The sequence below is a fragment of the Schistocerca gregaria genome, chromosome 4 (genome assembly GCF_023897955.1).
Source record: "Schistocerca gregaria isolate iqSchGreg1 chromosome 4, iqSchGreg1.2, whole genome shotgun sequence".
Taxonomy (NCBI): domain Eukaryota; kingdom Metazoa; phylum Arthropoda; class Insecta; order Orthoptera; family Acrididae; genus Schistocerca; species Schistocerca gregaria.
This window is the reverse complement of record NC_064923.1, coordinates 499,684,099-499,698,114: the sequence shown is the minus strand read 5'-3', so window position 1 is coordinate 499,698,114 and position 14,016 is coordinate 499,684,099. Positions and strand designations below refer to the sequence as shown.

Genomic DNA, 14,016 nt, shown 5'->3' with positions numbered 1-14,016 from the left:
GAGAAGTCACTCGAACAAACATGATGTATTCCCCACTTATTCCAGTTTTTCTTTTGCACAGACTTCAATCAGCTTTCTGTATCTTACTTCAGTACATGACATCAGTTGGCCATATGTTCTATCTATCTATCTCTCCATTTACATTGTTTAAATTTTTCTTTTGATGCCTTTTCTTGGAAAGGCAATGGAAGCTATCAGTTATGATTTTTGTTGGGTTTCCAATTTAACTTGTTTTCCACCGTCATCTGTTTCTCTATCTGAACATGGGGACATAGTAGTTAAGGCAGTTACCTCTCATGTTAGAGGAATGGGATTCAAATACGCATCTAAATTCGGTAAGGTGAATGGGTAAGATTTCTTTGAAAAAGAGGACATCTCCTTCCCCTCCCGATCCTGTTTGCCATACCGAAAGGTGTTGTTTCAGTGAAATTTGAAACTATAATCTTCTTTCCATTTTTCTTGTGCACTACTCAGAATGTTTTAGTGACTGAGTTAATATGCTGATGTAATCTTAAGGCTGCTTCATTTTCATTTAGTGTGCTGATCGTTATTCCTTACTGTTAACATAATAATTTGTGAAAAAGACTGAAAAGGCATTTGTAACCATTATTTGCAACATTTCATATAATTTGTTTCATTTTACAGAGTCATGTCTCCAGAATGACATAGTTCTACATTTTAATTCACTTGCTCGTAGAGCTCTATATTGCTTTGTACCAGAGAGAACTACTCAGTCATCTGCAAACAAAAACCCTGTTCCCAGTATTTTTCCTTTTTTTGCTTTCCAGCACTACTAAATATGTGTTGTCTTACAGTGTTACAGTTTTCTGGGCTTAATTAAATGACTCTGCAGATTTCCGTATGAACAATTTTATTTGTATTTAGATTTACCGTACAGTAATTTAAAACAATTTGATTTCAGAAACAGTAATTAAAACTAGTAGTAACCAATTGTTTCACATCACATAGCTTCATTAAAAAAGAGTAGTTTTAAATCTTGCTAAAGTGGAAGTAAATAAGCATACTAACAGCATTTATGATAGTCTGGTTGCAGGCCTCTGGTACAGGCGTAGCTGCTACAGTGACACTCTTAGCTTTAAGTGTGAAGTTTACTCTTACCTTTTGGAGTTTCTTAAAAAAAGTGTAAAAAAGCTGAAAGAGAAGTAAATATGGTTCTTAACTCTGGCCAGATAAAAACAAGCTGTTGAAAAAATCAGGAAATAATAGTGGGTTATAAACACATATATTCCAAAGTCTTGCTAGCAACACCAGCCTACAAAATGCAACTTCTGTTTTTCTCCGTGTAGTCTTTAAATATCTATGAATGTAGCTGAAAAAAAATATGAGCCTCAGAATTTTGCTACCTGTAGGCTGCAAGATCTTGTTAACAAAGCTGTTTATTCAAAAAGTGCTTTTTTATTGCAATTTGTGTAAAGAAATAGATCAATTAACTGATGATGAAATGCTGCATCAAATGGGAGGAAAAAGAAATTTACAGTACAGCTTGACTAAAAGATGGGATAGGTTGATCACAAACCCTCAAGGATCAAGGAACAGTTCATTTTGTGAGAGAGGAAACCATGAGGAGTAAGATTGTAGATGGAGGTAAAGGTTTGGCAAGTTCAACTGGTTATAGGATGCAACAGTTTTGCATAGGCTTGTGTTGAGAGCTGCATCAATCCAGTCTTCATATTGCAGAACACGACGACGTTAATATCCAAGAATTGATAACTGAAAATAACACTACATAAAACATATTTTATAAGAGTAAATATTATGCTTCATTTGGATATACATGAAGTATTTTCTGTGATTTTGTGTAAAACTATTTCTTTGCTGAGAATCTTATAAAATAGAGAGAACAAACTTCAATCAGCATTACATTCAGCTTGACTTGTATATAAAAATATTTTCGTAATATTGGTCTTTTGTGCAATGAGTGAAAACACCAAATGGTCCACCAAGGCATTTGCCTTTTATTAAGAAAGCATTCTGATTAGTCCAAGTCGTACCTACGTTCACTTAAAAATGTGTTACTGGATGGGCTTCACTGTGTCTGGTCCAAAAACAAAACAAACTTACATATGAAACTGGTTTTTGTCTACAAATAGTACATAAATGTATTGGCTGTTTTTGAAGTAATCACCACAATGATTTGTTGTGATTTACCAGTTCTCCCATTTATATTGCAAATAGAAACATAATCCACAGGCTGTTTGTAAAGCAAAGTCGTCATGGTACCCAGTAGCTTGCAAATTACAGAAGCAACAAAGCTTTGTGTTGTGGCAGGCAGTCAATATTCATTTAAGACTTTGTGAAGCTGTACATAGCTCCACAGATGTTGACAGGCAGATCATTTTGATTCAAATTAGGATATGCTGTGCACTTTGATGAATTGGATTAACAGTAAGTTTATTTGCAGAGTAAATATTAAATGTGGCCGAAAATTAGACTTTTATCACTAATAATGATCTGCTAATACTGCAGACTTCCTTCCCCTCCCTTGCATGTTCAGAAACTTGTTAATGCGAAGTAAAGGTGTTGACTTTGTCAGTGAAATATGTAATTGTACAGTGTATGATAAATTAAGTTACTGTATTCATTACAGAAAATGGAACAGTGAAATTCAGAGATAGTATGTGCCCATTAAAATCTTTGAGGAGGGATCACCCAGTTTTAAAATGTTGCAGAAAGCCTGTGGGAACATTCTAGGAGATCCAAGTAGTAAATTTGAAGACAGATTTCTCAGACAGCTCTTCAATAAGAAAAACTGATGAAGAGTGATGAGGAGAAAGACTTGTAGGCCAGTTAGGCAGTGAACTAAATTTAAATCTTCAGCCTTTCACCAGATGAAGATATAGGCTTGATGAAGTCCTATGATTAGATGGTTCTCACACTTTAACAAAAGGTTGATTCTAAGAATGTATGCTTGACTTTCTTGAAAGGGGAAAAATGAGGAATTTAGAATACGATCCCAGAAATAAATATCAAAATGAAAATCTGTACACTAGCCAATCTCTTTGACAGAAGAAAGGACAAATGAACAAATATTCTTTCTTAACTGCAGGGAATTTGTGTTTCTGGAAAACTGTCGAGCAAGTTTCCGTAAAGAAGGGATGTGGGCGGAAGGTCTGTTTCATATGTCAAAATGTTGGGGACACTGGAATGCTCCACAAAGACAATGGTTTCCTAGACACAATTCATTCATTAAGATTTTGATGCTTGCCAGGACATTGCCTTTGTGCTATCAATAAGTGTTGGAACTTAATACCTGAGAGTGGATACATACCAGGACTTCCAGTAATGCTGTGAAGATCGAAAACTGTCCACCAATATATAGCTACCAAATACACACTACCTTTAAGAGAATAGATTTGGTGTTGTGGTCGTCTTCAGTCCTGAGACTGATTTGATGCAGCTCTCCATGCTACTCTATTCTGTGCAAGCTTCTTCATCTCCCAATACCTTCTACAACCTACATCCTTCTAAATCTGTTCAGTGTATTCATCTCTGTGTCCCTCTATGATTTTTACCCTCCATGCTGCCTTCCAATACGAAATTGGTGATCCCTTGATGCCTCAAAACATGTCCTATTAACTGATCTGTTGTTCTAGTGAAGGTGTGCCACAAATTTCTCTTCTCCCCAATTCTTCTCAATACCTCCTCATTAGTTACGTGATTTACCCATCTAATCTTCAGCATTCTTCTGTAGCATCACATTTCGAAGGCTTCTATTCTCTTCTTGTCCAAACTATTTATCGTCCATGTTTCACTTCCATACATGGCCACACTCCACTTCCTGACATTTAAATCTTTACTCGATGTTAACAAATTTCTCTTCTTCAGAAATGCGTTCCTTGCCATTGCCAGTCTACATTTTATATCCCCTCTACTTCGACCATCATCAGTTATTTTGCTCCCCAAATAGGAAAACACGTTTTTTACTTTAAGTGTCTCATTTCCTAATCTAATTCCCACTGCATCACTCGATTTAATTAGACTACATTCCATAATCCTCGTATTGCTTTTGTTGTTGATCATCTTATATCCTCATTTCAAGACAATGTCCATTCTGTTCAGCTGCTCTTCCAGGTCCTTTGCTGTCTCTGACTGAATTACAATGTCATCAGCGAACCTCAAAGATTTTATTTCTTCTCCATGGATTTTAATTCCTACTCTGAATTTTTCTTTTTCTTTCCTTTACCGCTTGCTCAATATACAGATTGAATAACATCGGAGAGAGGTTACAACCCTGTCTCACTCCCTTCCCAACCACTGCTTCCCTTTCATGTTCCTCGACTCTTGTAACCACCTGTACAAATCAGGGTGTCTACGACACAGGACAACCCGGAGATCCAGGAAAAACCCGGGAATTTTTTCATCCGGGAGAAAACCGGGATAAACCCAGGAATTTTTTGGAATTCCTGTATTTTTATTTATTTATTTATTTTTATAGCTTTCAGGTAAATTTTTGTAATTTTGGCTGGTAAGAAACAATACTCTAACTAAGGATATTATGTATCCCACTACTGCAGAATAATATGCAGCAATAAAACATGAATGAGAGGGGGGGGGGGACACGAAAATAAAACTTAAGTTGCAAAGGAAATGCGCCATGTACAACAACTAAACACAGTGCTCATACAAGCGCCTGCGAACAGCAAAATGTGTTAAAGGCCTTAGGAAGACTATTCGCCAGCTGGAGTGGCCGTGCGGTTCTAGGCGCTACAGTCTGGAGCCGAGCGACCGCTCCGGTCGCAGGTTCGAATCCTGCCTCGGGCAAGGATGTGTGTGAAGTCCTTAGGTTAGTTAGGTTTAAGTAGTTCTAAGTTCTAGGGTACTGATGACCTCAGGTGTTAAGTCCCATAGTGCTCAGAGCCATTTGAACCATGTCCACATGACCGGTATTTACGTTTAGTGATTTTCCTATTTCCTCTTCTTTTATTGCTGTCACGTCAAGTGAAAACAAAATGGATTTCTGTGGCCAGGAGCTATCAAGTGAATTAAAATACACTCACATGAGTACAGAAGGCTAAAATACATTATTACTTTCAGATTTTATTTCCACCTTTCTGACAGTCGAGTATTAATTGCCTTGCAGAACAATGAAGTTATTTTTTTCGATTTGCTAAAGCAATTTCGCTTTTTAATCATTTCCGATGAGGCAGTAAGTTTATTTAAAACGAAGTGTTTTATTCCACACTATTGGCTAGTTTAAACTGTTTGCTGCGTTTCAAAAGTGCATGTTTACATCTTCTATCACGTATTACATTATGCCATAATGAGGAACCAAACATAAGATAATACAGCACTGGTACTCCAAAAAAAATTTACATATGAATGTGCACTTTAAGCTGAATTACGCATTTTAGTACGGTGCACGAAATTCTGATGCTATTGGAGTATCCTCTGATGTCTTTTTTTCTTTTACGACATAATGTTTGATCTTTTAATGCCTTACACCTACGAACATATGCGCTTCCGGCATCCTGGTAGCTGCGCAAGTGCGGTGACACCTGTTATCTGGCGTTCTCTGGCAACTACTGAAGCGAACCTATTTCTAACAGGTCGTGGGAAAATATTGCGAATGGTTGTTTGAAAAGTGTTATTTTCAAAGTAAATTTCCTTTTATGTGGGATGAACTGTGTGCGAGAATGTACGATGAATTTCTTAGATCACAGAGCGTTTGGCTGTCATTTAAAAATCAAGTCTATGAGTACAAACATGTATAAAAATTTCTAACCCAGAAGATCAAGACATTTATGTCTTTATTAAAAATTTTACTGGCACATTTGTGGGATGTATCTCAAAGTGTAACACGCGCCTTATTAATCTTAGAGACCAAGATAATATGTGAAAGCTCTGCTTTTCTTGTAGTAACAGTATATATATTATAATTTAAACCATTAACGTTTCCTATTTGTGTGCACACGCTACTTAACAGTGATAACGCTATTGGCTGACTGCATCACATGTCCTATGCTCGAATATCCTCTGTCATCGGCTGGCAAGATCATGTGACATGAGCTATGACTGGCTATAAATCGCACTGCAGTCTTGATGTCAATGCTTCGGAAAGTACCATGCGGCATTTGGTGGAATTTAAATTTAGACTTTTGTGATACAAAAATATGTAGCGTACATGCTGGTGCACATCAAAGATCTTTCCAAAACGCATGGTTTTTTAATTTTCTTCTAAAGAGCCGAGAGTATAAAACCATACATAACCATTCAAAGGACTGATAAGTTTTACAGTTCCGAGGAAAACTATACTGTCACTTAACACGGAAAAAGTGTATCTTCACCTGGGAGAAAGTGTAATTTTAACCGAGAAAAGTTGTCTTTGCTGAGGTCAGCTTCTATCCAGTTTTGCCATTTGTCTGTAAAGAATTCATGTTAGTATTTTGAAGCCTTGGCTTATTAGTTCGGTAATTGTCACATCTGTCATCACCTACTTTTTTTTGGGTTTGGAATTATTATATTCTTCTTGAAGTCTGAGGGTATTTCACCTGTCTCATACATCTTGCTCACCAGATGTAGACTTTTGTCAGGGCCGGCTCTCCCGAGGCTATCAGTAGTTCTAATGGAATGTTGTCTACTCCCAGGGCCCTTTTTCGACTTAGGTCTTTCATTGTTCTGACAAATTCTTCACGCAGTATCTTATCTCCCATTTCATCTTCATCTACATCCTCTTACATTTCCATAGTATTGTCCTCAAGTACATCACCCTTGCCAGACCCTCTATATACTCCTTCCACCTTTCTGCTTTTTCTTCTTTGCTTAGAACTGGGTTTCCATCTGTGCTCTTGATATTCATACAAGTGGTTCTCTCTTCTTCAAAAGTCTCTTCAATTATCCTGTAGACAGTATATACCTTGCCCCTGGTGAGATATGCCTCTACATCCATACATTTGTCCTCCAGCCATCCCTGCTTAGCCATTTTCCACTTTCTGTTGACCTCATTTTTGAGACATTTGTATTCCTTTTTGCCTGCTTCATTTACTGCATTTTTATATTTTCCACGTTCATCAATTAAATTCAATATATCTTCTGTTACCCACGGATTTCTACCAGCCCTTGTCTTTTTACCTACTTCATCCTGTGCTGCCTTCACTATACCATCCCTCAAAGCTACACATTCTTCTTCTACTGTATTTCTTTCCCCCATTCCTTTCAATCGCTCCTTAATGCTCTCCCGGAGACTCTCTACAACCTCTGGTTCTTTCAGTTTATCCAGGTCCCATCTCCTTAAATTCCCACCTTTTTGCAATTTCTTCTGTTTTAATCTACAGTTCAGAACCAATAAATTGTGGTCAGAGTCCACATCTGCCCCTGGAAATGTCTTACATTTTAAAATCTGGTTCCTAAATCTCTGTCTTACCATTATATAATCTGTCTGAAACCTTAGAGTATGTCTAGGCCTCTTTCATGTATACTACCTTCTTTTATGATTCTTGAATCAAGTATTAGCTATGATTAATTTATGCTCTGTGCAAAATTCTACCAGGTGGCTTCCTTTCATTTCTTAGCCCAAATCCATATTCACCTACTATGTTTCCTTGTCTTCTTTTTCCTACTGTAGAATTCGTCACCCATGACTTAAATTTTCATCTCCCTTCACTATCTGAATAATTTCTTTTATCTCATCATACATCTCATCGTCATCTGCAGAGCTAGTTGGCATATAAACTGATACTACTGTGGTAGGCATGGGCTTCGTGTCTATCTTGGCCACAATAATGCGTTCACTGTGCTGTGATTCCTATTTTTTATTCATTATTGAACCTACTCCTGCATTACACCTATTTGATTTTGTATTCATAACCCTGTATTCACCTGACCAGAAGTCTGGTTCCTCCTGCCACCGAACTTCACTAATTCCCACCATATCTAACTTTAACCCATTCATTTCCCATTTTAAATTTTCTAACCTACCTGCCCAATTAAGGGATCTGACATTCCACTCTCCGATCAGAACAACGCCAGTTTTCTTTCTCCTGATAACGATTTCTTACTGAGTAGTCCCCGCCCAGAGATCCGAATGGGGGACAATTTTACCTCCGGAATATTTTACCCAAGAGGACACCATCATCATTTAACCATACAGTAAAGCTGCATGCTTTATGTTTAAAAGTAAAATAAATTGTTAAGAATGAATCTCTTTGTGTCAAAGTAAAGCCATCTCTCACACAAGGGTCTTAATTGGTTTCAACTAGAATGCCGTACTCCAAGCAGCAAGTCACAAGAGTTACCTTCTTGCCACACATTTTAGCAAGGCTGGTGTGCCATTACAATAAAAGTTGTAATGACCACTGTGATTACGTTGAAAATATTACTTATAATTGGTATCCATACATAAGTACTTTGGTATTCGTATTAATAGCTGTCATACAGATGTTTGAGATTATACACCCTGGGCACTTTACAGATATTCTTCTTTCTTCACATGCACAAAAGCCCACAACTGACCACTGAAAATTCATGGAGGGTGAATCAAACACAAGTTGACACAAGTCTTAAGACAATACTTATGTAAATTGAGACATATTGCTGGGAACTAATAGTGTTCTATTATTCATTTCATCCCTGTTTAATCTGTCTCACTCAGAACAGGATCAGGAAGGAAATATTTCATGAGCAAAGGTTTCAGTACATAAAGAATCTCATTAGAAAAACTGAAAATACCGTAACACAGAGGAACAATATAAGAACGGTACAGTGAATGTCAGTTTGACAAGGATGATAGTAAAGAAAAAGTAAAAGGTGCAAACTCGAAATTTAAAAAAAAATACATTAAAAAGAAGTTTCAGTAATGAGGAAAAAGTAATAGAAAAATAAAAATCAATAATTTAAAACAAATCAAACAGTGGAAAATCCAGGATGGAAAGTAACAATATTATGAAAGGGAAATTGTCACCATATAAGGGAGATGCTGTATCACAGGTAGGCACAACAAAAAGACTGTCACAAATAAAACTTATTGTTGTGCCTATCTGCGACTCAATCATCTCCGCTATATGGTGAATAGTAATTTAAAATAGTGTTGACAGAGGTAATTCAATAGTATTCAGTAACAAAGAAATAAAATCTAATAAGTGTGTCTACTAACAACATTCAAAATTTGATCCAACAACAGAGCTCCATGGAGGAGTGGCTGGGTAACAGCAACCTGAAGTAGGAAATACAGGAATTAAACAGTTCAATATTTCATCCCAAACTTTGCAGGTTTTGAATACAAGAATTTTATGCAAAGGCACTTTAAAGCCTCTACTTTACACATGCCGTACACAACTAGTAACTTTATTTGTAAGGCTGGTTGAATAATTTCGCTGAAATCACTGTCACATGAGCTGTCGCAGCAACCATTTTCAGTGCCCGTTACAGATAAGTTTTGGGCAGGTACATTGCTGTGATGTGTGAAAAGCTACTTATTCCTTCTCAATTTTCAAAAAGCGTTCAATTACTACATTTATGAAATTATAAAAGTTGGCTTACAGAGAACAACATTTAGGAACAGTGTCGATCTTCTTGTCAAGGTTTTTCATGTATTCTACACGTTTGTGTGGTGGCTACATATTTTTGTATGTGCAGTTGATCATGATGATCAAAGCTTCTGTGGTAAAAATCTTAATTTTTCAATATATACAGTTACTTAGATAGTAAAAATTTGTCACAGGTATTAACTGCCCAAGAGGCTCAAGACCAGGACCAGGCAATACTGGAACTGTGGAAGGTGAACCTTACGGTGAAGAAGCCTTGGCCTTCACAAAAGACAAATGTTTGCAACGTGAGGTAGAAATTCATGTGGAATCAATGGACAAAGCAGGAAATTTCATAGGATGGCTATGGATTGAGGGTGTTAACTTATCAGTTGCACTAGTGGAAACGGGACTGGCATCTGTTCACCCAACAGCTGAGCGATCAGAGCATTATCGTGCTTTGAAAACAGCAGAAGACACAGCAAAGGCGAAGAAATTAAAAGTATGTATGTCTATTATAGCTTTCAAAAGAAATAATGCATTTAGCATAGGTGGGGGGGAATAGAATTATTGTACCGAAACATATGTCTGTTGCTTTAGTTGTTCAGTAGGACACTTCAAAACTGTAATATAATAAGCACATTGTGATTGTATCGTACTATTGTGTGTGTGTGTGTGTGTGTGTGTGTGTGTGTGTGTGTGTGTGTGTGTTTTTTATTGGTCACTGCCAGTCATCTGGTCACTGCCAGTCATCTTCACAGTGCTATGTTAACTATTGAAAGTCTACATTACTGAAAAGAGCTTTTAGACAATTTTTCAGTTTGCATCAATATAATCATTGTGCATAGTTAACAAATGCGATGACTGTAGACAAAACAAAAAGCAAAACTGTTGAGGTTTTTGTGGTCCCATGTTGACATTTTGCCTGTTGGCTTTGATCTGGGGATCTTTGATGGACATTTGTTTCATGTTTTACGAGTACAAGTGACTGAATCAAGTTTCATTGCTAGTGAATCTTGGACAGAGCCACCCACTCATATTGGAGAAATGTCAGATGAATCATTAATTTAATCTTGGCCAAAACTCCCAAGGTGAAAGCCAACAGGCAATACATCAAAAATTCAGTTACTCCACGTGAAAACTATTACATAATGTTCCTTCACCTCTAGTTTCCTTTATTGTTATTTTTTAGATGCATTGAAATTGTAGGTCTTTGTGTGAAATGTGGAGATTTAACCTGTTTATTACAAAATTAGTCAAGTATTATTAATTAAGTGTTTTAATTAATTTTTTACATTAACTTTGTATTTTTGTGGTACCTAGATATGGAAGGACTATGTTGAAGAAAATGAAGAGGAGAAAAAAATTGAAGAAGAGAGAGTAGTGGAAAGAAAAATAGACTACCAGAAAGTACTCATTATTGAAGCTACTCCTGATCTGCATTTCTATGCTCAGATGGTTGATCAAGTTCCAAACTTAGAACAGCTGATGGCAAAAATAAGACAAGAATTCACAACTAATCCTCCGTTACCTGGTGCTCACACACCTAAGAAAGGTGAACTTTGTGCTGCCAGGTTTAGTTTGGATCGTGAGTGGTACAGAGCAAAAGTAGAGAAGATTTCTGGCTCCAATGTGTCTGTTTTTTATGTGGACTATGGCAACAGGGAAACAATTAATGTTTCAGATTGTGCAAAACTGCCAGCTGAATATTCTTCTGAGAAATATTTTGCTCAGGAATATGCACTGGCTTGTGTTCAGCTACCAAGGAATGATGTAAGTCGTTAATTGTTAGTCTTTCTTCTAAAGCAGTTGCATACAGGCTTTTAAACGTGTTAATTAACTGTATTAGAAACTATTGACTAAATCATGTGTTACACAGTAATATATTGATATTTTCTGGTTTCCAATCAATGTTTCAATGCAACAGAATTATTACCATGTATGCATTTTGTTAGTTTTCTGTTTAACTTCATTGGCCATTTCACAACCCATCCCATCCAGATCCTCCTCTTCCTCCGCCTCTCTCCTTACCCCCCCCTCTCCCCACCTCCAACCACCCCTCCCAATTACCAGTTTCTGCCAATTACATAGAATAAACCTATCCTTACAACACATCATGCAATCTTTCTGGCTTCAATCTCTTCTAGTTCTTATCCCACTCACTTCAACCCGACTTTTCTTTCTATAGTCTCCTTGTAATTTCTGTTTTTTTTTCTTTCCCCCCAATCCATTTTAAGTGCCACACATAGGTCCTCTGGGAGGGGCACATTCCTGCCTCCATATCTTTGGTGTCGCTTTACCCTTCTTCCCCTTCCCAACTTTTTTCTACTCTCACCCACCCCACCCTACACAATCCACACTCCAATTGAGATGCAGCACCAGGACAATGTAAGAATGAAATGCAGCATATTCCTTGTATGCAGTTAGGATGCAATATTTTATTTGTATTTACTCCTGAAACCCAATTTTTTTTAAAGGTTTCTGCACTATGCCCACATAGTGTGTATGCACACTAGTGCTGCTCAAACGTAGTCTAAGAGACTTCATTACTTTAACCCACCGGTGATATATATATATATAATGGAAAGAAACTTCCACATGGGAAAAATATATTAAAAACAAAGATTCCAAGACTTACCAAGCGGGAAAGTGCCGGCAGACAGGCACATGAACAAAACACACAAACACACACACAGAATTACGAGCTTTCGCAACTGGCAGTTGCTTCGTCAGGAAAGAGGGAAGGAGAGGGAAAAATGAAAGGATGTGGGTTTTAAGGGAGAGGGTAAGGAGTCATTCCAATCCCGGGAGCGGAAAGACTTCCCTTAGGGGAAAAAAAGGACAGGTGTACACTCGCGCACACACACACATATCCATCCGCACATACACAGACACAAGCAGACACATTTAAAGGCAAAGAGTAAGGGCAGAGATGTCAGTCGAGGCGGAAGTACAGAGGCAAAGAAGTTGTTGAAAGACAGGTGAGGTATGAGCGGCGGCAACTTGATATTAGCGGAGGTTGAGGCCTGGCGGATATCGAGAAGAGAGGATATACTGAAGGGCGAGTTCCCATCTCCGGAGTTCGGATAGGTTGGTGTTGGTGGGAAGTATCCAGATAACTCGGACGGTGTAACACTGTGCCAAGATGTGCTGGCCGTGCATCAAGGCATGTTTAGCCACAGGGTGATCCTCATTACCAACAAACACTGTCTGCCTGTGTCCATTCATGCGAATGGACAGTTTGTTGCTGGTCATTCCCACATAGAAAGCGTCACAGTGCAGGCAGGTCAGTTGGTAAATCACGTGGGTGCTTTCACACGTGGCTCTCCCTTTGATCGTGTACACCTTCCGGGTTACAGGACTGGAGTAGGTGGTGGTGGGAGGGTGCATAGGACAGGTTTTACACCGGGGGCGGTTGCAAGGGTAGGAGCCAGAGGGTAGGGAAGGTGGTTTGGGGATTTCATAGGGATGAACCAAGAGGTTACGAAGGTTAGGTGGACGGCGGAAAGACACTCTTGGTGGAGTGGGGAGGATTTAATGAAGGATGGATCTCATTTCGGGGCAGGATTTTAGGAAGTCGTATCCCTGCTGGAGAGCCACATTCAAGGTCTGATCCAGTCCTGGGAAGTATTCTGTCACAAGCGGGGCACTTTTGGGGTTCTTCTGTGAGAGGTTCTGGGTTTGAGGGGATGAGGAAGTGGCTCTGGTTATCTGCTTCTGTACCAGGTTGGGAGGGTAGTTGCGGGATGCGAAAGCTGTTTTCAGGTTGTTGGTGTAATGGTCGAGGGATTCAGGACTGGAGCAGATTCGTTTGCCATGAAGGCCTAGGCTGTAGGGAAGGGACCGTTTGATATGGAATGGGTGGCAGCTGTCATAATGGAGGTACTGTTGCTTGTTGGTGGGTTTGATGTGGACGGATGTGTGCAGCTGGCCATTGGACAGATGGAGGTCAACGTCTAGGAAAGTGGCATGGGATTTGGAGTAGGACCAGGTGAATCTGATGGAACCAAAGGAGTTGAAGTTGGAGAGGAAATTCTGGAGTTGTTCTTCACTGTGATTCCAGATCAAGAAGATGTCATCAATAAATCTGTACCAAACTTTGGGTTGGCAGGCTTGGGTAACCAAGAAGGCTTCCTCTAAGCGACCCATAAATAGGTTGGCATACGAGGGGGCCATCCTGGTACCCATGGCTGTTCCCTTTAATTGTTGAGATATATATATATATATATATATATTTTCCCATCCGACAAATGAGAGGAGGAGGTTGAAAGGGATAAGGCTAATAAGGGATGAATTAAGTAAACCATGCTAACCACAGATATTAGAAAATGCGAAAAGTGATAGAGTTGTGAAGAAACCAGAGGGATGTAACATATGGATTGCCTGAACATAAAAAGTGTAAATGCAGCAAAAATTGGCAGCAATATGTAACACTGTAGGTGTGGAGGTGGGAGGAAGCAAATGGCACTAGAGGCAGCTGAGAGAGAGCAAGCTAGAAAGGTGTAAGAGATACAATATGGAAAACTAAATTGGAAAG

At 38.5% G+C, this 14,016-nt stretch overlaps 1 protein-coding gene across 1 annotated transcript in view; it reads left to right on the top strand.

Annotated features, from left to right (window-relative positions):
* Nucleotides 1-14,016, top strand: part of LOC126267995 (staphylococcal nuclease domain-containing protein 1) — a 90,134-nt gene that overhangs the window by 57,926 nt on the left and 18,192 nt on the right. Inside the window, exons 12-13 of the mRNA XM_049973358.1 lie at nucleotides 9,677-9,981; nucleotides 10,803-11,252. Of these exons, the coding sequence (XP_049829315.1) occupies nucleotides 9,677-9,981; nucleotides 10,803-11,252 (755 nt within the window). The remainder of the gene's footprint in view (nucleotides 1-9,676; nucleotides 9,982-10,802; nucleotides 11,253-14,016) is intronic.